General features: G+C 38.3%; 3 protein-coding genes across 3 annotated transcripts; 2 read left to right on the forward strand and 1 right to left on the reverse strand.

Annotated features, from left to right (window-relative positions):
• Positions 1–3,421: 3,421 nt before the first annotated feature.
• On the reverse strand, positions 3,422–3,784 carry LOC108944326 (uncharacterized). Its single transcript, XM_018769236.1, has one exon. The coding sequence runs from the start codon at positions 3,782–3,784 to the stop codon at positions 3,422–3,424; it is 363 nt and encodes a 120-aa protein (XP_018624752.1).
• A 1,605-nt stretch (positions 3,785–5,389) lies between these two features.
• On the forward strand, positions 5,390–7,213 carry LOC117275599 (uncharacterized). The gene is made up of 3 exons (XM_033654899.2): positions 5,390–5,478; positions 5,652–5,795; positions 6,682–7,213. The coding sequence occupies exons 1-3, from the start codon at positions 5,390–5,392 to the stop codon at positions 7,211–7,213; spliced, it is 765 nt and encodes a 254-aa protein (XP_033510790.2).
• An 11,125-nt stretch (positions 7,214–18,338) lies between these two features.
• LOC138904235 (uncharacterized) lies at positions 18,339–18,860 on the forward strand. Its single transcript, XM_070192740.1, has one exon. The coding sequence runs from the start codon at positions 18,339–18,341 to the stop codon at positions 18,858–18,860; it is 522 nt and encodes a 173-aa protein (XP_070048841.1).
• The last annotated feature ends 5,633 nt before the right edge of the window (positions 18,861–24,493 follow it).

Here is a 24,493-nt window from a genome sequence, read left to right on the forward strand (position 1 = left end):
TTTTAGTGATTACTTTAGAAAATAAAACACCAGAAATGTGGTGCCAAGTCAAAGCAATAACCAAATTCAGTGATAAATTTCATGGATATCATGGAGTGAAGCAAGAAGAAAGGGAGTTAGGTCAGAAGTTCCCGGTGGATGTCGATGCTTGGATGGATCTTCGAGCTGCTGCTAAATCTGACTGCTTGTTAGATACTCTAAGTTACACTGATATATATGAGTGAGTTATCATTTCGAGTTTGTTCTTTTGGAAGAACATAAAGAACTTGACTTCATAGCTTAATAGATGAAATTTTGTGAAACATTTTGAACTTGACCCGTTGCTTTCCCTTTACTGTATTTCTTTTACTCTGTTGTGACCATGCTTTTCCTGAGCCGAGGGTTTATCGAAACACGCTCTCTACCTTCACATCACAAGATAGGTATAAGGTCTATGTACATACTACCGTCCTCAAACCCCACTTGTGGGATTAAACTGGATTTGTTATTGTTGTCGTAGTATTTTGGACGTTTGAGTAACACAGTTATATTGCTCATGAGGTCAGCTTAAATAATACAAAAAGATACGAGGATTGAGCAGTTTCACCAAAGCTAAACTGAAAGAGTTGAATAGAACAGAACAGAACAGATGAAAACTCAAAATTGGGTTATGACCATTTGTAAAAGGTTTAATCATTTAATGATTTCTCATATTAAGAACTCTACTCATTTGAAACATCTCCGCTGCACACTGCAGCAAATTCTTCTTATTATGTAATTTTTTGAATGTTCCGTCAATTGGATTTTAAAGTCATTGCAATAGGCGACCTTGATCCTTTACTTTCTTGAGGCCATTGGACTATTGCCGCCCCCTTCTTCTTCTTCTTCTTCTTATTATTATTATTATTGTTGTTGTTGTTGTTGTTGTTGTTGTTGTTGTTATTATTATTTATCTTAGAAGACTTCATTTAACAACAACAACAACAAACCTAATGTAATCCCACAAGTGGGGTCTAGGGAATGTAGAGTATACGTAAATCTTATCCCTACCTTGTGAGAGTAAAGAGGATATTTCCGATAGACCTTCATCTCAAGTAAAAATGAAAAATAAGCAATAGCAATAACAACATAAGGTAAACAACATCACAATAATAGAATAACCGAAGCGAAACAAATAAGAATATGAATAAGAATGAGAGACAGAAAGAAAACTAATCATAAGGAAATACAAGAGTATTATCAATACTATTGGTATTTGAAAGAAATACGCTCCACAACCTACTATTCTTCTGCCCTAATCTTCGACCTCCATATCTCATGTCAAGGGTCAAGTCTTCGGTAAGCTGAAGTTGTGTCATGTCCTGTCTAATCACCTCCTCTCAATACCTCTTTGGTCTACCTCTACCTTTCCTCATACTCTTTAGGCTAACCTCTCACACCTCCTTGCTAGTGCAATTGTGTCCCTCCTCTTCATATGCCCGAACCCCCTTAATCTCACTTCACACATCCTTCACGGGGGCCACTCCTACCTTGTCCCTAATAACTTCATTCCTGACCTTATCTCTCCTGGTATGCCTACACATCTATCTCAGCAAATTATCATTTCTGCCACTTTTATCTTCTGGATATGAAATTTCTTGGCTGCCCAACACTCTGTCTCATACAACATAGTCGGTCTAACCACCACTTTGAATAACTTACCTTTAAGTCTTGGTGGTACATTCTTGTTACACAAAATACCAGATGCGAGCCTTTATTTTATCGATCTCGCTCCAATACAATGAGTGACATCATCATTAATCTCTCTGTTATCTTGGATTACTAACCCAAGGTATTTGAAACTCGCTCTCTTAGGGATGACTTGCTAGTCAAGCCTCACGTCCACATCCACTTCATGAGTCACGCTGCTGAACTTGCACTCCAAGTATTCCATTTTAATCCTGCTCAACTTGAATTATTTTGACTCTAGGGTTTGTCTCCAAACCTCTAGTCTCGTGTTAATACCACTTCATGTCTCGTTAATCAGTACTATGTTATCAGCAAATAACATGCACCACGACACATCCCTTCGAATGTAACGTGTCAAAACGTCCATTACTAAGGCAAATAGAAATGGTCTAAGCACTGATCCTTGATGCAACCCCATAACAAATAGGAAGTATTCTGAGTCCTCTTCCACCGTCTTAACCCTAGTCTTAGTTTCATCATACATGTCCTTAATCGCCCTAGCATATGCTATAGGAACACCACTAGCCTCCTAATACCTCCAAAGGACCTCCTTCGAGATTTTGTCATATGCCTTTTTATAGTCAATGAACACCATATGCAGGTCCTACTTATTCTCTTTATAACGCTCCACCAATGTCCTTACAAGGTGAATGGCTTCCATAGTTGAACGCGCCGACATAAATCCAAATTGGTTCTCGAAAATAGACACACTTCTCCTCACCCTCGTTTCTATCACCCTTTCTAAAACTTTTATAATATGACTTAGCAGCTTGATACCCCCATAGTTGTTATAGTTTCAGATATCACCCTTGTTCTTGTACAACAGAATTATCGTACTCTGCTTTCACTATTCGGACATCTTCTTAGTGCTAAAGATGACGTTAAATAATCTTGTGAGCCACTCCAAGCCTTCCCTGCTCGCGTACTTCGAAAACTCCACCGGAATTTTGTTTGGCCGGGTCGCTCTACCCCTGCTCATCCTATACATAGCCCCCTCAACCTCATCAGTCTTAATATGCCTACAATAACCAAAATCACGTCAACTCTTGGAGTGCTCCAACTCGCCTAGCATAATGTTCTTATCCCCCATTTGTTCAAGGGTTTAAGAAAGTATGTCTACCATCTTCATCTAATAAGTGCCTATTCTACCAATACTTTATCTTCCTCGTCTTCGATGCACTTCATTTGGTCCAGGTCGCGGGCCTTTCTCTATCTCACCTTGGCAAGCATATACAACTTCATATCCCCTATTGACCCTAGTTCTTCATACAGACGACCAAACAATGTAGTCTTTGCCGCTATAACCGCTAACTTCGCCTCTTTCTTCGACTTCTTATATACTTTCTTACTAGTTTGTTTCTCCTCCTCGTCTTTTCTCTCCGTCATCTTCACGTACGCTGCTTTCTTGGTTTTCACTTTACCTTAGACCTCTCCACTCCACCACCAGTCCCCTTTGTAGCTTCCATCATAATCCTTCGAGACCACTAACACCTCTCTAGCAGCTTCCCGAATGCAGCTTCCCCAACTCCTGAGATTTGTCGGTAGTCAAGGTTCCTCAGTTGATCTTAGGTGACCATACACCGCTCTCTTCTTTATCTTCCCCTTGAACTCTAAGTCCATAACCAAGAGCATGTGTTAGGTCAAGATATTCTCATTCGGGATAACCTTGCAATCTGTGCATAGACCTCTATCAGACTTCCTGAAGAGTAGGTAATCAATTTGATTCTTCGCCACCATGCTCTGAAGGTATCAAGTTCTCCTCCTTCTTCTGAAAACTCGAGTTTGCTATCACCATATCAAAAGCTTTAGCAAAATCTAACAGCCAAGTTCCTCCTTCGTTTCTATCCCCAAAACCAAAGTCTCCATCCATATCATCATATCCTCTAGCTGCCGTCTCGGTGTGGCCATTGAAATCTCCTCCTATCAACATCTTCTTGATGTGCAGAATACCACATACAATCTCATCCAAATCCTCCCAGAAGTGCCTCTTGACCTCTTTGTCCAAGCCCATTTGAGGTGCGTAAGCACTAACAACATTAACAGTAAACCCTCCAACAACTAGTTTAATAGCAATCATTCTGTCGTTCACCCTCCTAACCTCTATCACTTGCTCCCTGAGATCTCTATCAACCAAAATACCTACTCATTTCTTGTTCCTCACGCCTCCTGAGTACCATAGTTTAAACCCATCAACATCTCATGCCTTAGATCCTACCCATCTAGTCTCCTGTACACAAGCTATATTAATATTCATCTTATGGAGAATCTTCACTAACTCTATAGATTTTTCCGTCAAAGTACCTATATTCCAGGACCGTACCCCTAGCCTAGAGGCCCCCTTACCATCGTTTCTCCCACCCCTCGCCCCGCCCGAGGACAAGACCTTACTCTACCCGTACTTCCCATGACCACTATAATCCAAGGACTACTAAGCTAGCAGTAGCACAATACAAGCAGAGAATAGCAATGAACTAGAATAGACTAAATCTCAATTATAAATTACTCATAGGCACAAATAAAGAACAGGTAAGAAAGTGATGCCCTATAACTAGAGATCAAGCAAGTGATGCCCTATAACTAGAGATCAAGCAGGCAAATCAGCTAGACAAAAGCAAAGGCAATACAAGCACAGAGTAGAATAAACTAGAATAGACTAAGACTCAAGGATAGACTAAAACTCAAAGGATAGACAAAAGCAAAGGCAAGATACAAATAAGGGAGTGCTATGCTACAACTACAACTAATATAAAGTTTAAGGCAAAGGCAGGCAAATCGGACAAACTACAAGAATTGATTCAGGTAAGCAAGTATGAACAAACGAAGACTTCATTATACAATTAGTTTAAATGTTAAACTTTTAAGATAGGTAATAAAAGTATCAACAATGAGTAGCAAAAATGTTAGCATTCCATGGGGTGTATTGTATTTGCCTAGCATCATGTTTATCAACTAAAGTAAGGAGAAATTATTAACAAAATGCAGTGATTTGGTAGGACGTAGTATTGTCTCTTATAGTAATCTACAAGTGACCTCTTCTAGTCAATTGTAGGATTGTCCTGATTTTTACTTGATTTCAATCTTTTACTTTGTTGAATGTAAATAATGTAAGAAGAAAGTGACATTAATTTCTATGTTGAGAACTAAGGAAAAGATTAGGATCTTTATCATTCTAATGACTTGGAAAGTTTCTTGACTTACTTGGGCACAAGTTATAGAACTACATTTCAAGTAGGCCTTGTGAACTGTTAAGGGTCACGTATTTTCTTTATTAGATGCCAAGACGGCTATATGAAGTACCTTGCAGCTTCTACCACTAGTTCGAGTTTTTGCATGTTTACTTCTACATTCCTGCTTGTTTTTCTATTGGAGCTCCGCACACATGGACAATAGGTTCTTCTCATACATATCTGTTTGATTGGATAGAAATTTGAGAAGGGGAATTGTCTAGAATAAGGCAAAGAAGAATTAGCCTTCCCATGGTCTCATTTTCATGGGTAAATTCGATTATAATTACATATGGCAATGGAATAACACCTGCAGAAGATCCATTAAAAAATAAAGTGACCCTAAATTGAACCAAAAACATCAGTTAGACTTCCTTATTCCAGTTATCTAGCTTTACCAGCAAAATTGGAACCTTCCTTATCCTTAGCTAAATTAGGCTGTTGTTAAGGGAAGAGACATGGACTTGGAAGCAACCACCAGAGCAATTAGCAATATGAACTACCAAAACTATCAAATTCCAATGGTGATTAGTATTACTGATTTAAGGTAAGTTGCCTATCCGTATAACTTATACATTGCCTTAGACATGGACTTCTATGTTGCAGTTGCTTTTCATGTCTTAGAACTCTTTAAGAATATTAAGTATTTTGCGGATCAATTTCTTATGCTTGTTTTGGCATGATCTGTCCTTGATACCATTTTTGTCTGTGGAACGACAGAATAGTGAAAGAGGTGATGGAAGGGCCCTCTGTAAATCTTCTAGAATTTGTGGCTCAACTCATTGCATCTACAACCCTCACCAGGTATTCCCAGATATCTTCTGTTCGCGTTAGAGTTGGAAAGTCTCATGTGGCTGTCCAAGGGTCTGTTGACTACTTGAGTGTCGAGATTATTAGATACTGTTGATGTTCAGAACTAAGACTTATTATTTGTATTATTTGCAAGTTTAAATTTCTTCTGTTTCACAAATCTTTTTTAAGCCAGTTCAATTTGTGATACGAATAATAGTGGCTAAGGGTGGGACTATTTGAATGTTAGTTGAGTTGGAGTTGGCGGAAAAAGTAGTTATCAGCTTTTATTTCAAATTCTATCATTTCTTTTGTTGCATTTTAATTCTCAACAATTATAAATAGAGCATTATAATTGTAAGTCACACAATTATCATAATATAAGAAATCTGAGTTTATCTCTCTCTCTCTCTCTCTCTCTCTCTCTCTCTCTCTCTCTCTCTCTATTCTCTTTGTTCCCCTCTCTCCCTATTTTCTACTCTTCTTTTCTCTTCTTCTCGTCTACATATAGCTATTGTTCCATTTCTTAGCAGTTGATACTCGACATGTGAATATCAATTGGTATCATAGCTCCGTGAATTATGAGACCTTGAAGGGCAGTTGATGTGCTAACTGGTAGTCAACCACTGGATCTTCACGAACAATACGAAGATCTCACAGCTCAGCAAGTAGATCTGATCACTAAATTGACTCAGAAATACCAAGAGCTAAGGGAGGATTTGGATCGGCGACATGCTGAGCTACTTCAGCAGGTGAATTCTCTTAAAAACTCATTTTATGGAATACACCTCAGTCAGCAATCGAAGGACAATGCCTCTACTTCGACTGCAACTAGGGATAAAGGGCCACAATCAGGTCAGGGCATTTGAGGACCTAATCCTTATTGTGCAAATCCTAATCGTGGGCATAACTTGTTGTTTTCACGATTTAATGGAGAAAATCTAAAAACCTTGTTATATAGGATTGATCAGTACTTTGTTGAGGATAAAACTCCTCTCAATCAGAGAGTGAGGTTAGTTGCTATGAACTTGGATGATGATGCCTTAGTTTGGCATCAATCCTATTTAAAATGTAGACATTTACCTATCTTACCTGCTTGGGATGAATATATATCGGAACTAATTGAAAATTTTGGTGAGGAATTTGCTGATTCTATGTTAGAACTTAAGCAATTGAGACAAACTGGTACTGTGAGGGAATTTCAGTTTGCATTTGACAGGTTAATCGCACAGTGTAGTCTAACTGTTGAGCAAGCCATTTTTTGTTTCCTGGGAGGCTTGAAGGAAGAGCTGGTGCACCCTATTAAGATGCATGAACCTAAATCATTTTCCAAAACTTACAGGCTAGCTAGGGTAGTTGAAGAAACCTTAGATGTTAATGCTAGAGCCGTAAAACAGGCTTCATCTGGGCGATACTCAGTAGCTAGGAAGGATATGTATGAAAGTCAAGTACCACCAGCTTACTCCTCCTCCCAGATTAACTTCACCTGCTAGCTCTACATCTATGGCCCCTAAAACAAGAAGAACTATCTTTCATGCAGAAATGCAGAGTAGAAAAGCTCAAGGTCTTTGTTATTTCGGTGATAAAAAGTTCTCTCCTCGACACTAATGTACTCTTCCAAAGCAAATGTTTTTCTTGGAATTGGAGGTTCATGAGGGTGAATTTGTTAAAGGCGGAAACAATAGTAGTGAAACTAACTCACCTAGTGAAGAATGGTCAATTCCTGGAGGTGAGCAACCTTTCATTTCTCTGTGTGCTATAACAGAAATCCAAGGTGCTCAAACCATCCATATTACTGTCTATAGTGATAAGAGGCCTATTCAGATTTTGTTGGATGGAGGCAGCACCAATAATTTCATTGACTCGGATTCAGCCAAGAGATTAGGTTATCGGGTGGTTCCAACTAAGGTGGGGTATGTCAGCTTAGGCATAACACCATGGAAGCCACTTCTGGTATAGTTAGAAATTTCCAATGGATGTTGGAAGGTACAACATATTAATCAGACCTAATTGTCTTCCTAGTTGGAAAATATGATCTGGTCCTTGGGGCCTTATGGATGAGAACTCTAGGCCCAGTAACCATGGACTATTCTGCACTTACCATGACCTATAATTATTTGGGCAAACAACATGTCTTGAAAGGTGTTTCTGATGACTGCAGGTTGTCAAGTCCAAATACTGTTAATAAGTCCAATGGAGAAGATGTACAGCTCTTCATACTTCAGCTCATACTATAGAGAACTAAACCAATGCACAATTAAGGACAAATTTCCTATTCCAATCATAGATGATTTGCTTGATGAACTAACATGTGTCACCATCTTCTCTAAAATTGATCTTAGATCTGGGTATCACCAGATTAGAATGGTGCATAGAGATGTTCCTAGGACTTCTTTCAAGACTCATGTGGGCCACTATGAATACCTGGTCATGCCATTTGGTTTGACAAATGCACCCTCTATATTTCAGTGTTTGATGAATCGCATGTTCCAACCTTTCCTGAGGAGATTTGTTCTTGTCTTTTTTAATGACAATTTGGTCTACAATTTGAATTTAGTAGATCATGTTCAACATCTTCAATAGGTGTTCGAGGTTATGGTGTAACACAAGTTATTAGCTAAAAGGTCTAAGTGTATGTATGGAGTAACTAGTGTTGAATACTTGAGGCATTTTATTTCTGCACAAGGTGTATTCACTAATCCAAAAAAGATAGTTGCAGTACTACAATGGCCTACTCCAACTACTGTCAAACAACAGAGAGGCTTCCTGGGGTTAGCTGACTATTACAGGAAATTTATCAAAGGCTGTGGACTCATCAGCAGACCTCTGACATAATTATTGAAGAAGGACAACTTCCATTGGACTATTTCTATTGATCAAGCATTTTTTGAGCTCAAGCTGGCACTTAATTCTGCACTAGTGTTAGTCTTGCCTAACTACTCCTTTTCCTTTGTAGTTGAAACCGATGCAAGTGGTACTGGTATTGGTATTGTCTTAATGCAATCTGATCATCCTATAGCATTCATTAGTAAGGGTTTTGTACCTAAACATGTTACCCTTTTCTATGTATGAAAAAGAGCTTTTGGCCTTAAAGTATTTGTTGTTACTAAGTGGTCTCATTACCTACTAAGTCAGCATTTCATTATGAGAACTAATCGGAAGGCTCTAAAGTATCTTTTAGAGCAGAACTTCACACTGATTCTCAGATTAGATGGTTGGCTAAACTCCTTCCCTTTTACTTTGAGGTCCAGTACAAAAAGGGGAAGGAGAACATTGCTGCTAATTCCTTGTCTAGAGTTCAAGGTGTTGAATTCATGTCATTACTCATTAGCTTAGTGCAGGCTGATCTGTGGAAGAATATTCAGAATAATTGGCATACAGATGCTGAGCTAGCTAATCTTATTGCTTCTCTCTAATACACTCCACGGAAACACTTCAGATGGCTTAATCAACAGCTTCAAAGGAAAGGCAAACTCTTGGTAGGAAATGATGCTGACTTGAGGTCTAAAATCCTCACACTTTGGCACTCTTCTCCTACTGGTGGGCACTCAGGAATTGATATTACTACAAGGAAAATCCTCTCTTATTTCTACTGGAAGGGAATTAGAATTGACATTGTGGATTTCATTCACAAATGCAATGTCTGTCAGAGAAACAAGTATGGCACTGCTGCTTCTCCTAGTCTTTTGCAACCCCTTCCCATCCTTGTTCTTCCTTGGACTGACATTACTATAGTTTTCATTGAGGGACTACCAAAGTTTAGAGGCAAGTCAATCATTTGGGTAGTAATCGACAGATTGACCAAACATGCCCACTTTATTACATTATCTCACCCATATACAACTCAATCCTTAGTCCCTATCTTCTAGGATAACATCTTCAAACTTCATAGCTTCCTAGCATCAATCACCAGTGACAGGGATCCCATCTTTATCAGCAGCTTTTAGAAGGAGTTTCTCACTTCTCAGGGTATTACCTTACAAACATCCACTGCTTATCATCCACAAACAGATGGTTACTCAGAGATCCTTAATCGATGTTTGGGGACATACCTACGCTGCTTATGCACTGATTCTCCTACAGACTTGTCTCTTTTCCTTTCTTTAGCTGAGTGGTGGTACAACACTAGCCCTCATTCTGCCATTCAAACTTCTCCCTTTGAACTCTTATATGGGTACCCTCTCCTCCACTACACCTTCCTTACTTGTCAGTTGATTCTGACTCTGCTTCTATTGAAGAAATTGCTTTGCTACGCGAGTTCAAACTGCAAATGGCCAAGTTTCATCTTACACGAGCTCAACAAAGAATGCAATCCCATGCTAATGCCCATAGGTTTTATAAGCAGTTCAAAGTGGGAGACTGGGTCTTTATCAAGCTCTGACCTTATAGACAGTCCATTATTTCTCCTTTTCCTTTTCACAAGCTCACTTTTAGATATTTTGGACCTTATCCTATTGTTGAAAAGATAGGTGCACTACAACAAAAAAGTCTTTAGCAGCAATGAAAAAAGGATTTAGCGGCAATAGAAATAGCCGCTAAAGAATTTACCGGCTATTGATATTTGACCGATGTACATGGCGTCGGCAAAGCCTTTAGCGGCCATTTCAGGATTTGCCGGTAAAGTTATTTATTTATTGCCGGTAAAACGTATATATTGTAACGAAGATTGCTTAACGGAAATAATTATGGCCGCTAAATCCTTCCGAAAAATGGCCTAGCTAGCCCTTTGGCATCCATTGTTATTGCCCGTAAATCAAATTTAAGTGTCGCTGAAAATAACAGAATTTAATGACAATAACTTAGCGACAATTATAATAGCAGCTAAACCCATCTAAAAAATGACTCAATTTGGGAAGAAATTCAAAAATAGCTAGATTTACAAATGGTAATTGAAAAATAGCCACAGTTTCAAAAGTAATCGAAATTTAGCCACTTTTCACGTAAAGATAAATCTGAATGAAAAAACTGTTCAAAATTTAGAAAATATTCCAGCATAATATACTGGAGATCTAGTATAATATACCGGTCCAGCATAATATGCTGAAAGTTCATACACAGGTGATCCAATATCCAATATATTATGCTAAAACTTTCCGCGTATTGGACTTCCAACATAATATGTTGGAAGTTCATACACAAGTGCACCAATCTCCAGTATATTATACTGGACCGGTCCGTGTTGCGACAAAATAGTGACTATTTTTCAATGACTTTGCAAACGATGGCTATTTTTGAATTACCAGTGCGAAAACTGGCTAGCCCGTGCTATTTTTACCTCAATTTGCGTTGTTGGCCTCTGTTTTTATTGTCGGTAAAGTTAATCAAATTGCCGCAGAAAGTCATAAGCTTTAACTGCTATATTTTAGCTTCAATAACAATAGCTGTTAAATCCATACCTAGTTTGGACTTTAAACATCTAGTTTCATTGCCGATAATTCTAGTTAAATTGGCAAACAAAAGCCATTTAATGCAATATCAAAGGTACAAATTAGTTCCAATAGGCTATCTTCGAATTGGCAAATTCTAATAAACACACTACTTTCAATTCATAGAAACATAATATATCTCATTAAATATAGATTAAGAAAAGCAAGTGTTGATCCATAATCTAATGTAGTTGCGACAAAAAAGAAGACTAAAATTACATTGTTCGAACAAATTAGTTACTGTCCACATAATAACAAAATAGTAGATGCATAACCCTTAATCATATTGCCATCTTCCCATGCTATTTTTTTAACATCATAATATATGGCCTGACATAATAAAATAAGTGAATGTTAAAAGATGAAATTGTATGTAAAAAGTTTGTAAGTATTGAAAAATACTCCAAAACTTGACCTACAAAAGTTTAATTCCGCTATTTTAAACAGAAAAAAAAAAAGAGATTGTCACATAGTTCACCAAAATAATATCAAGGCAAAATACAGAAAGACCCCATTAAACTTGTCCAAAAAATAGGTTTGAACACTTTAACTAAACGGGTGTTCTTTTATCCCTTCTTCCCTTCTTTTACCCCCCTAAACACATTGCAAGTGAATTTTGTTCCACCCTCCATGACCCCAGACCCAGCGCGTGAAAATATTTGATTTGTGAGCGCGTTTTACACTAAAATTAATGGATAAAATGAATTAAAAAAATAAAGAAAAATTATTATAAAATAAGAAGACCCAACGGTAAAATCTCCAATTATCCGATCCAATTCTTCTTCTCTTCTTCAAGAACCATAAATCTCCTCTCCTTCAAAAACTCACGAATTTTGGCTAAGACCTACAATTTTGAATCCTTTTATCTGAATCAAAGCCTTATTCTTCTCTATAATTTTTTGATTCATATGATTTTAGGGCTTATTGAGTGTCTCAAATTTCTTCTTATTTGAGGGATTCATCTGATTTTAGGGCTTAGTCGACAATTCGGTCAACTAACTTGGCTAGGCTTTGCATGGAAGATAATGATCCTGGGTTAAATAAATAAGTACGCTGAAACAATGGTTATGTGCTGCCGATAATAACTGCTTGGACCCCTCGGAACCCCGGTAGAAGATATTGGATGTGTCCACACTATGGGGTAAGTTTAATTTTTGTAAATTAGTTGAATCTTTCACTGATTGACTTTTAATTAATTCCTTGTGTTTCATCATTGTAGGGTCCAAGATCTTGTGATTTTTGGCGTTAGAGAGATGCAGAAATTGATCCAAGATCGAAATTTGTTATTCCTAAACTGGTGGAGAAAATTGGTGAACTTGAAAGTGCAATGGAAGTGTATGAAAGTGTTGAGAAGCCTAGGAAAAAAAACAAGTGAAAAGGAAGATAGAGATGCAATTAGAGAAGTTGGAGAGAGAGATTGAGAAGATGAAAGGAAGGGTGAAGTGGAGGATCAACTTGGTTAACACAATATTCTTGGTTTTCCTTGCAACAGTCCTTCCAATATACACTTCTAACTCCTTTTGAACTAACTCCTGAAACTTAAAGATTCTAATATTTGGTTCATAAATTATTTTGTCCTTGTATCTTTTGTCTAAGTACTTTGAGTTGCATAGTTTGTTCTTGGTAGTACTATTGCACTTGTGAAGTGGATTATAGTCTTCATCACAAAATCTTTTGTCCTAGAATTATAACTAGCAAACAAGAGTCATGGACATCTAGCACAACACTTTACCCTCACCCTTGTTAGTTCATTAACATACTTATCTAACTCTACATGTTCATTGACTGCATACTTAGTAAGTGCTTCTCTAAACTGTCTAACACTTTCAAAAGAAAGTCCAGTTTCCCAAATAATTAACTTACAACTAGGATAAAAGATAACCCTATTTTGCTGCTTTCTTCTTGCTCTTACTGGCGGTTGGACTTCATCTTCACCTTCATCATAAGCAGTTTTATCAGGATCTGTTTTAAAACTAGCAGCTTCATCTGAGGGATAGTATGGCTCATCTCCAGCAATCTTACCCTCTAAAGATGTCTTCTTCCTAGCTGCATACTCATCATATCCTACATCTGGACCCTTTTTACCTAACTTGGCATGTCTAGTTTGAACCTCTTTCTCTTTTCTCTTCCTTATGTGCACTTTTTTCCTCTCTTCTCTTAAATTCCTATACTCCTCATCAACATCACTACTATATTTTTCTTTCCCTTCCTCAAACATCTCTTCAATTTCTGAATCTGTACTATGGTCACTGCTTTCTACATCAATTTCAACTAATAGAGTATCATCAAGATTAGAAAGACCACCCTCATCCCCACCAGGCACATTATTAGCAGCAGGGACGCTATTTTATGGTTATTCAAACCCTACACCTTCACTGCCCCCAACACTTTGATTTATCCCTTTATCAAAAGACACACTAGATTCCTCACACACATGGCTTATATATTCAATAGCTGGAGGGACCACTAATGCTTCATCAACAGAGTGGGACACATACACTTCAAATATAATCCTATTTTTTAATAGAGGCACAATACCCATAATATCCCTATCAGTTAAAATTTTTACCAAAGTGCTAGAATTAGGTGGTCTCACATAAATGTCACATATTTCACAATTATACCCATTTTCTTTCACATAATCTACAAACTCAAAATACAAAAATCTATCAACATCAATATCAAAGTACTCTGTCATAATACCTCATTCGTAGTTGATAGGATACTGTTGTAACTGACCTCCATGGAACATTCTCAGTGTAACGAGCTCAAAAGATATTTATTCGAACTGAAATTAATAAACAAATAAATATCCGTAAATATTTTTTTGAACTTCAAAATCGACAAGAGATTGAAGAAAACAAGAAGAACCTACAAGAGAAGACAACGATCTTCAGTATCTACACTTTAATCGACGAGATTTGAGGGAAAATCTACACTTGATTTTGACTTCATCAGCACTTTTATCGTTTTGTTTAGAGAGAAATGAGGTTGGGTAATTCAACCTAGGGTAAAAAATAAAAGATAGCGGGTCGGATATTTTAATCGGGTGGGTTTTTAAGTAATGGACCAGATCATTAAAAGGTTTGAGTTCATTTATGATGTGGCATCACCAGAAAGGGAGTGGCTCACACTTGTTAGTCTTTAACTGGTCTGGGGTCATGGATGGTGGAACAAAATTCACTTGCAATGTGTTTAGGGGGGTAAAAGAACACAAGTTTAGTTAAAGTATTCAAAACTACTTTTGAACAAGTTTAATGGGTCTTTATGTATTTTGCCTAATATCAATTAAAAGCTACAACAACATCCAAGATTATAGCTCAACCTTTCACTCATTATATCGTGATCAACTAAGGTACCAAACAAATGAAAACTTAACAAAGTTCACTAATCTTCATAATACTACCACTCACGCCAAAAAAGACATTGGTTCAAGTTAGTCCGGAGATAGATCGGGTAAGCACAAGTTTAATTATGTAAAACAGCTTATCACTAGAAGCAATTAGAAAATGCTAGCACAACAATAGCAAATAAGCACCTCATAAAGAAAAAAGACTACTAATTTTAAAACAGTTATAGCCTACTTATGATAATAATATACAACTTCCAGTAGTGCTATGTTAACTTATTATAATACAAGAGTAGTATCATGAGAGGATGGAGCATTTTCAGAAGCAGTAGGCATCCGCCGTGCTTGTGGTACTAGTTGATGACCACCGTTAGCATCAGGGACCTGAGAAATATTAACAAGTTAGATAACATTATTTTATAAGATTAAAATTTCAGGAAAAAAATGTCTAAAACTATTAAAATTGAGTTACCTGTTCAGTTGACATTCCATTGACATTATGAGGCATAAATAACTAACATCCTTACCAGTAAATTCCTTCCTAAAAAGCATGCAATCATTAGGACAAGCATAAATCTTTTTATATTTTAAGCCCAAACCTTCAACTATTTTATTGGTCTCATAGAAAGAAGAAGGTAATTTTTTCCCCTCAGGTAGTGCATCATTCAATAGTCCAAGTAAAGCATTAAAAGATTTATTTGACCATTTGAACAATAATTTTATACGATAGAGATGTAGCAAAAATGACAGTTTATTAAACTTCTTGCATCCAGGATATAGTTCTTCATTTGAATCTTTCATGAGACGTTCAAACTTATCTACCTCCGGATGATATTGATTTCTAGATGGATGATCTATATTTTCTTCTAAGTTTGGATCCATCTCACTTCTTTCACTAGTGTCACCATCCATAAACTGTGTTAGGCCTCCAAAAGCATCCTCTATCATTTCTCTCGTATCATCGGCCTCCAAAAGCATCCTCTATCATTCCTCTCGTATCATCGCCCCTTAAAGTAGATTGTCTACAATTATCTACTTGGGTACTAGTTGATTCATTCAGAGACTCTTCATGATAAAACCATGTATCATATGATTGTATAATACCATGGCACACAAGATGATCATATATTGTTGCCAGATTTACATCATAGTGTAGTGCGCATTCTGTACATGGGCATGGAATTGAGTTTTCATTATCTTTTTCATGAAAGGCGTAATTTAGAAAAGTCTCCACTCCATCCAAATATTCTTGAGTACCCCAGCAAGACATCCAACTTCTATTTCTAGAATTATCCATCACAATTCAAGAGAATATTGTCTCTTCTGCAATCACAACAGATATTCAAATGATTTCACAATAAATGTGAAAAGACAATTATTTAACTCAATATAGAAGTAAACAAACTTTTGAACTCAATGAAACAGAATTTGAACACCAATCAGGATAGTTTTCTCTTTAAGCTAATAAGAAATAACAATCTCAAGAACAACTTAACACTTACAAGAGCAAAACGTTTGCCGGGTCAATTTAAATGAAGAAGTAAACAACATAGGCAACACAAAAATCTTCATATTATTATACTACTAGTGTTTCATAATTTTAATTAACCTCTAGTATACCTGGTTGTTGTAGCAAGTTGTCGTGATTCATTAGGACTTAATGCAAGAATCAAGAAAAAAGAAAATAAAAGGAATATAATCTGGAAAAAATTGATTCATTTACGGTATTTTGGTCTTTTCTATCTTGTATTTTAGTATTTTTGCTTAACAACTACATTTTACATGTGCATGTTCAGTTAGCAGTTAGTAGAAGTATCAACTTTCAAAGAAAACATATGTAATGAGGAGTCAAATATCGGACATATCTTCTTCTGCTTAATTTCCTCTGTGCTTGAATACTTGAGGTACAAAACTGATACCCAGCTAATAAAGCTAAAATTATATGTCAGCAATCTTCTTAACAGTTAATTAAGTAATCTCCAGAGCAAAATACTTACCTAACCAAACACTAAATAAATCGTCTTCTCAAAAGACAAAATTATGCTAACAAATTTCCTATATAAATAATCTTCTTCATGCATAAATCTATAGCAAAAAATGAAAGCAATATCAATCAGAAAGTACCCCATCCCACTTCTCAAATATAAAATTACATCAACATTACTTTTGAACCAAAGAATAATGAATACCAAAGAAGATTATGAGAGTATAACTCAATTAGAAGAATGAATGTTGCAAATTAAACAAGAAAATTTAAATAGAGTTGGCACATAGACATGTGTTGATCTAGTGATGCCATGTAAACCTTCAAAACCCTTATTCTCAAATTGAGTGAACTGTGTATGAGAGGATCTACTGCAGCACATACTTTAATACTAAGGTTCTAGTATATTTTCAACACTTAATCTAAATAATAAGAAACCCCCCAAAAAGTAAAGATCTTGCTACAGTATTTCACTCAATTCTAAAGCAGGTTAAATTCTCATTATCTCCTTTTCCCTTTCCCTAATCCCCCAATACAGTAGAAAAAATTAGAGAAAAGTTAAAAGGGGGAAATTTTATCATTACACTAAATAGTACGATGTTTTCTGTGTTTTAGGGAGATGAAAGATAAACCATCAAAAATTCAAAAAGACGATAAATGCGAAGTACAGTGCACGACATAATAGATATTTGCTAATAATACTAAGGATGGTAATATACAACAAGCATTAGAATGTCAATACACATCAGCCTATATTAATAAAGAATAGAAAGCTAGACAATAAACATCTTTACTTGTATATTGATAGGTTATATGTATCCGTGTTATGTTTTGATGATCTAACAAACTTATTGATAAGAACCAGATAAGGAACTTGTTACACATCCTCAAGTACTTAAAGAACAACAAGTCTCAGTTCGGGGTCGTGGTTCAACTCTTCAGAGTCAAAGGAACAACAGAGGGAACAGATGGCCACCGGTTTCCGTGGTGACTGTATAAGTCAACTCCCCACAGCTGTAAAGTTTCTACCTACACACGCAACAGTGCAAAAACAGTGCAGCAGTCAACTTTATGAGGAATGCCCTTTACCTAACTTGCTTACATCATTCAAGTGATGTCACAAATGAGTTATTTACATCAAGCAAAGGTAAAATAAAACACTTGCACATTCAGGAATCGATCAAGCATTTTCTCTCAAGTCTGTGCCAATCTTGCAAGTGATTCTCAAAGGGCATCAAGAACAAAGAACAGCATAACGAAGGACCAGTTTCATGTATTGAGTCATTACATGTCCCTAGTTGTGTTGCACCTTTGTTAAAGTTCTTTACTTGTAATTCTTACTTAGCTTAGTTAGAAGCATTGTGTAGGAAACCTTTGTAAATAATAAACCCTTGTGGTTGTGTCTTGGCTAGAGTTAGTCGAGTTGTAAGTCTTTGTAATAGAGTTATTACAAAGTGACTTGTAATAGAGTTGTTACATGTTAGTGAGGGATTAAGAGGTTAATTCCTAGGTTACAATAGGTTGTAATCTAAAGTTTGCTCAGTAGTGTAGTTGAAATCCTACAAGGGTAGGTCGTGATTTTTAATACCGTGAGCTGGGAGTTTTCCACGTAAAACTTCTTTGTATCATTTACCTACTGCAGTGTGCGTTTATTCTGTGGAAACTAATAGAGAACCTGGTTCTCTATATAGTTTGGTGGACCCTTAGTTTCTATCAATTGGTATCATAGCAGGTTCTTTCTCTCAGGCTAACACCTAGAAAGGATCCTCATGGCTGCTCCATCAAACTTCGAGGAAGGACAATCAACGTACAGACCACCTAGGTTCAACGGCCAATACTATGATTGGTGAAAAATAAGAATGCATGATTTCATCATAGCTGAGGACTCAGAGTTGTGGGATGTAATCTGTGATGGACCTTTTGTTACCATGAAAACTGTTGATGAGGGAACAGCTACAGTCCCAAAAACGAGAAAAGAGTACAATGATGCTGACACAAAGGCTATTGAGAAGAATTTCAGGGCAAAAAAGATTCTTGTCTGTGGCATCGGACCAGATGAATACAATCACATATCAGCTTGTCAGAGTGCTAAGGAGATCTGGGAAGCTCTTCAAACAGCACACGAAGGGACAGCTCAAGTCAAGCAGTCGAAGATCGACATGTTGACAACTGAGTTTGAGCTCTTCAGAATGAAGGACGACGAGTCCATTCAGGACATGCACACTCGCTTCACCTCTATCATCAATGAGCTTCACTTACTGGGAGAAATTATTTCCAGGAACAAACTTGTCAGGAAAATACTTAGTGTATTACCTGGTTCCTGGGAAAGCAAAGGTAAATGCCATAACAGAGGCAAAGGATTTGTAGAAGTTGACCATTGATGAACTCATAGGTAATTTGAAAAATTATGAAATGAAGAAGAAGGTCAATGAGAGAAGAGGGCCCAAAAGGAAGAAGAACCTGGTCCTCAAGACAGACAAAAATGACTCAAGTAGTGAGGATGCCGACATGGCTTACCTGACAAAGAGATTTCAGAAAATAGTTCTCAAAATTGGAGGTATTCCAAAAAGGGGCATCTCTAGCAAGCCTAGAGGCTATGACCTATGTCATAAGTGTAGAAAACCAGGACATTTCATCAAGGATTGCCCCCTCTTTAAGCAAGATCAGTACAAACACAACACAGACAAAGCAGTCAAAAGGAACCAGGTTCCTGACAAAACGTTCAAGAGAAAAGATGGCGCTGACAATGTTTTGAAACAAGGTCTTGCTGCATGGGGAGACTCCTCCAGCAAATCTGGAGATGATGATGATGATCAAGGTAACAACTCCATGATGGCAGTAGAAAGCGAAGCAGCTGAATATGATTCCGTATTTGCTCTAATGGCTAAATCAGATGAGGATGAGGAAGATGACGATGAGGTAAACTTTCTGGATGTTCAAAGAAATCTGAAATCCTATTCTCAAAAGAAGCTTATATCTTTGGCTAATATTTTAATTGATGCTTATCACAGTCTCATTAATGATAAAAATGCGCTAACCACGGAACTAGGAGAAATATAACACGAGAGAGATGATCTAGTGGTGGTTGCGGTTGATCTAAGAGAGACCATTGAGAGTTTAAAAAGGGAAAATGATATTTTGACTGAGAGAATTACAAACATAGAGCATGAAAGAGATGACCTATTGGTAGTAGTTGTAGACCTAAAGGAAACAATTGAGGAACTAAGAAGGGAAAGTAGGCCTATGAACAGTCAAAAGGGAAAGGAAGTTGCGAGTGAGGCACACCTTAGGCTTGAAAATGAGCTAAAATCAGTGAAATATAGTCTGTGTGCTGAGCTTGAGAAAAACAGACAACTTCAGGAAGATCTAGGCAAAGTGAAGAGTGACTTAGAAAAATCTCTTAAGTGGACCTGGTCCTCTAATGCAATCACTTCTATGTATACGAACAATGGGGAAACATGCAGGGAATCGGGTTCCAAAAAAAAAAGACCTTACAGCCCACACAGCAAGTATATTACTGTTCCTGATAACTGGCCCTGCACTCACTGTGGTAACACTAGACATTTCAAGGAAACATGTAAAGTCAGATTCCAGTCCCAGTAGAAAAACAAAGTTTTTGCTGAAAAAGTAACTATTGCAAAAAAACATGCTCTCTCATATAACAAACATGTATTGCCTGCTTGGACAAAAAGAACCCTGATTCACCTGTTTCCTCATTACAAGGGACTTAAACTTGTTTGGGTTCCTAAGTCTAATCTTTGATTCTCTTGTATAGGTGTCACGACCCAAAACTCTAACCTATCGTGATGGCGCCTATCGATGGTACTATGCAAGCCGACCTTTCAAAAATACTTCAATATTTCATAAAAAGGATAATTCAAAGCTTTTTCATGCTAGAAATGTTTACAAAAACCGGAGTTGAATTCAAAATAAAATGCGGAAAGATAGCCCCAAATATTGGGGTGTTACCAAGTCATGAGCATCTAGATATTCAGTCTAATAAAAATAGTGTCTAAGTATCAATACAGGAAAGAAAGAAATCATAAAAGGAGAGACAAAGTCTGCAGACGCCGGCAGCTACCTCGTAGTCTCCAGTACTTGATCGCGCATGAACTGAACGACCTCCGTGATCAAACACACATGGATCTGCACATGAAGTGCAGGGTGTAGCATGAGTACAACCAACTCAACAAGTAACAAAAATAAATAAGGAACTGAGAAGCAGTGACGAGCTATACAGTTACAGTACATTTTCAATAATTCCAGCAAAGAATAGACATATTTTCGCATCCAGCAGTTTAAGTCCAATCAGTTTTAAACAGTTAAATTCGGGTAATTCAGATATAAAATCTTTCAGGAATTTCACAACAACGACAGATAGAAACTAAGTGTATCATCAAATGAAAAGGCAAGTACAACCTCTCAGGGAAACAGTCACTCAACCCGTCACAACAGCTCAAATCACTCGGCTCTCAGCCCTTAGTACTCATACTCAATAGGTACCTGCGCTCACTGGAGGTGTGCAGACTCCGGATGGCTCCTTTCAGCCCAAGCACTATATTCGCACAGATAACTCACGTGCTGCACGGACAACTCACGTGCTGCACAGACAACTCACGTGCTATAGTATCAATATGTGGAACCGCACGGACAACTCATGTGTTGCACGGACAACTCACGTGTCATAGTATCAATACCTCACAGACAAGCCATCGGCCTCACTCAGTCATCAACCTCTTTAGTCTCTCGGGCCCTCGAAAATCACAAAGGTCGGCCCAAACAAAGATAACATAGTGTATCAACAAGAATCAAGAAGAGGCTGAGATATAATATGTAAGTAAAACCATGACTGAGTACAAGACAGCAATTAACAAGTAATTCAACAAGTGCGCGACCTCTGCAGGTCCCAACAGTACCATCACATAACCTAAGCATGATTTCTAACATAATTTGCAATCAAATTTCTATAATACGGGGAGAGCATATAGCTAGCAACAAGTTATTCAACTTTACAGTTTCACAAAATGGACCAAGTCCCAATTCCTATGGTGCACACCCACACACCCGTCAACTAGCATGTGCGTCACCTCCAAAATACTCACATGATCTAATAATCCGGGGTTTCATACCCTCAGGATTAGATTTAAAACTATTACTTACATCAAACCTCGCAAAATCCTACTCTGAAATGCCTTTGCCCCTCGAATTAATCTCCAATCGCCCTGAATCTAGCCACAAGCAGTACGATATAATTAACATAGGCTAAAATAATCAATTCCACAAGAAAAATACGAAATTATAAGCCAAAATCCAAAATAGGCTCAAATCGGTCCCCGGACCCACGTCTCGAAATCCGACAAAAGTCACAAAATACAAACACCCATCCACACATGAGTCCAACCATACAAGAATTACTCGAATCCAACCTCAAATCACCTTCCAAAACTCGAAATTTTAGCCTATGAAGTTTCTATCATTTCCCCCAAATTTATCACTCGAATCCCTAATTAGATGATGAAAATAGTAATAGATTTATGAAATATAGTCCAATCCGAGTTAGAATCACTTACCCCAACAATCTTCTTGAAGAAACCTCGAAATATCGCCTCACACCGATATCTCAAAGTCCCAAAATCGAAATGGGAATCAAACCCTCGAAATTCCATTTTCTGCCCAGTTATTCCGCATCTGCGGACATACTACCGCACCTGCGACACCGCACCTACAGAATTTCCCTCGCAGGTGCGGAAATCACTTAACGAACTGGGTCGGAATCTGCGAGCAAGAGTTCACACTTGCATGTGCGCACCTTCGGACAAGGGTCCACTTCTGCGATCTTTCCCACTAGCTCACTCTCTGCATATGCGGAGCTTCAAGCGCATTTGCGGGCTCGTAGATGCGAAAATTCCCTCGCACCTGCGACCCCTGGCCATCTCCTCCATGCCCGTTTCTGCGCTCCTTCACCTGCACGTGTGAACACGCACCTGCGGTCTCCCCACCGCATGTGCGAAACCACCAGATATCAGAAAACTTTAGCCATTTGCCTAAGTCCAAATTCAAACCGTTAAGCATCTGAAATACCCCCGAGGCCCCCGGGACCTCAACAAATATACCAACAAGTCCTAAAACACCATACGAACTTAGTCGAGCCCTCAAAACATGTCAAACAATAATACAAACATAAATCACCCTCCAATCCAAACTTAATGAATTTCGAAATTTCCAAATTTCCAAATTCTACAAACGATGCCAAATCATACCAAACCACGTCCGATTGACCTCAAATTTTGCACACAAGTCATGTACAACCTTAAGGACCTATCCAACTTTCGGAATCATAATCCGACCCTGATATAAAAAATTTAACCCCCTCCCCCTCCCGTCAAACTTCCCAAAATTCAACTTTCGCCATTTCAAGCCTAACTTAGCTACAGACCTCAAATGCACAGTCTGGACATGCTCCTAAGTCCAAAATCACCCAACGAAGCTACCAGAACTGATAGAACTCTATTACGGAGTCGTCTTTACACAATTTCGACTACGGTCAAAATCCTAAGACTTAAGCTTCCGCTTTAGGGACTAAGTGTCCCAACACACTCCGAAACCAAAAACAAGACCTCCCGGCAAGTCACATAAGCATAAATAGATACGGGGAAAGCAGTAAATAGGGGATCGGGACTAATACACTTAAAACGACCGGTCGGGTCGTTACATCCCCCATCTTAAAATAATCGTTCGTCCTCGAACGAGCATAGCGACATACCTGAAATGGTGAAAAGATGAGGATAACGGCTACGCATATCATGTTCGGTCTCCCAAGTCGCATCCTCGATCGGCTGACTCCTCCACTGAACCTTCACAGAAGCAATATTCTTCGACCTCAGCTTTCGAACCTGCCAATCTAAGATCGCCACTGGCTCCTCAACATAAGATAGATCCTTTCCCAACTGGACTGAGCTGAAATCCAACACATGAGACGAATCGCCGTGATACTTCCGGAGCATAGAAACATGGAATACTGGGTGCACTCCCGCTAGGCTGGGAGTTAAAGCAAGCTCATAAGCAACCTCCCCAACTCGCCGCAACACCTCAAAGGGACAAATGAACCTTGGGCTCAGCTTTCCCTTCTTCCCGAACCTTATAACGTCCTTCATAGGCGAAACCCGGAGCAAGACCCGCTCTCCAACCATGAATGCAACATCGCAAACCTTCCGATCTGCATAACTCTTTTGTCTGGACTGGACCATGCGTAGTCTATCCTAAATCACCTTAACCTTCTCCAGAGCATCCTAAACCAAGTCTATACCCAATAATCTAGCCTCGCCTGGCTCGAACCAACCCACCGGAGACCTACACCGCCTACCATACAGAGCCTCATACGGTGCCATCTGGATGCTCGACTAATAACTGTTGTTGTAAGCAAACTCCGCTAGAGGCAAGAACTGATCCCACGAACCTCCAAACTCCATCACACACGCACAGAGCATATCCTCTAATATCTGAATAGTGCACTCGGACTGTCCGTCCGTTTGAGGGTGAAATGCTGTACTCAACTCCACTCGAGTACCCAACTCATGTTGCACGGCCCTCCAGAACCGTAATGTGAACTGCGTACCTCGGTCAGAGATAATAGATACTGGTACGCCAAGAAGCCTGACGATCTCGCGGATATACACTCGAGCCAGCTGCTCGGAAGAATAGGTAGTCATCACAGGAATGAAATGAGTTGACTTAGTCAGCCTATCCACAATCATCCAAACTGCATCAAACTTCCGCTGAGTTCGTGGAAGCCCAACAACGAAATCCATAGTGATCGGATCCCATTTCGACTCCAAAATCTCTAACTTTTTAAGCAACCCACCTGGTCGCTGATGATCATACTTCACCTGCTGGCAATTTAGGCACCGAGCTACATACTCCACTATGTCTTTCTTCATTCTCCCCTACCAGTAATGTTGTTTCAAGTCCTGATACATCTTCGCGGCACCCAGATGAATAGAACACCATAAACTGT

The sequence above is a fragment of the Nicotiana tomentosiformis genome, chromosome 2 (assembly GCF_000390325.3).
Source record: "Nicotiana tomentosiformis chromosome 2, ASM39032v3, whole genome shotgun sequence".
NCBI lineage: Eukaryota > Viridiplantae > Streptophyta > Magnoliopsida > Solanales > Solanaceae > Nicotiana > Nicotiana tomentosiformis.

Excerpts from the sequence above, each read along its gene's own strand:
- LOC108944326 (XM_018769236.1), bottom strand. The coding sequence starts at position 3,784 with ATGATTGCTATTAAACTAGTTGTTGGAGGGTTTACTGTTAATGTTGTT.
- LOC138904235 (XM_070192740.1), top strand. The coding sequence starts at position 18,339 with ATGCATGATTTCATCATAGCTGAGGACTCAGAGTTGTGGGATGTAATC.
- LOC117275599 (XM_033654899.2), top strand. The coding sequence starts at position 5,390 with ATGGACTTGGAAGCAACCACCAGAGCAATTAGCAATATGAACTACCAA. Across the intron at positions 5,479-5,651 it reads ATTAGTATTACTGATTTAAG|AATAGTGAAAGAGGTGATGG; the intron begins GTAAGTTGCCTA and ends GTGGAACGACAG. Across the intron at positions 5,796-6,681 it reads TCTCATGTGGCTGTCCAAGG|GATTGATCAGTACTTTGTTG; the intron begins GTCTGTTGACTA and ends CTTGTTATATAG.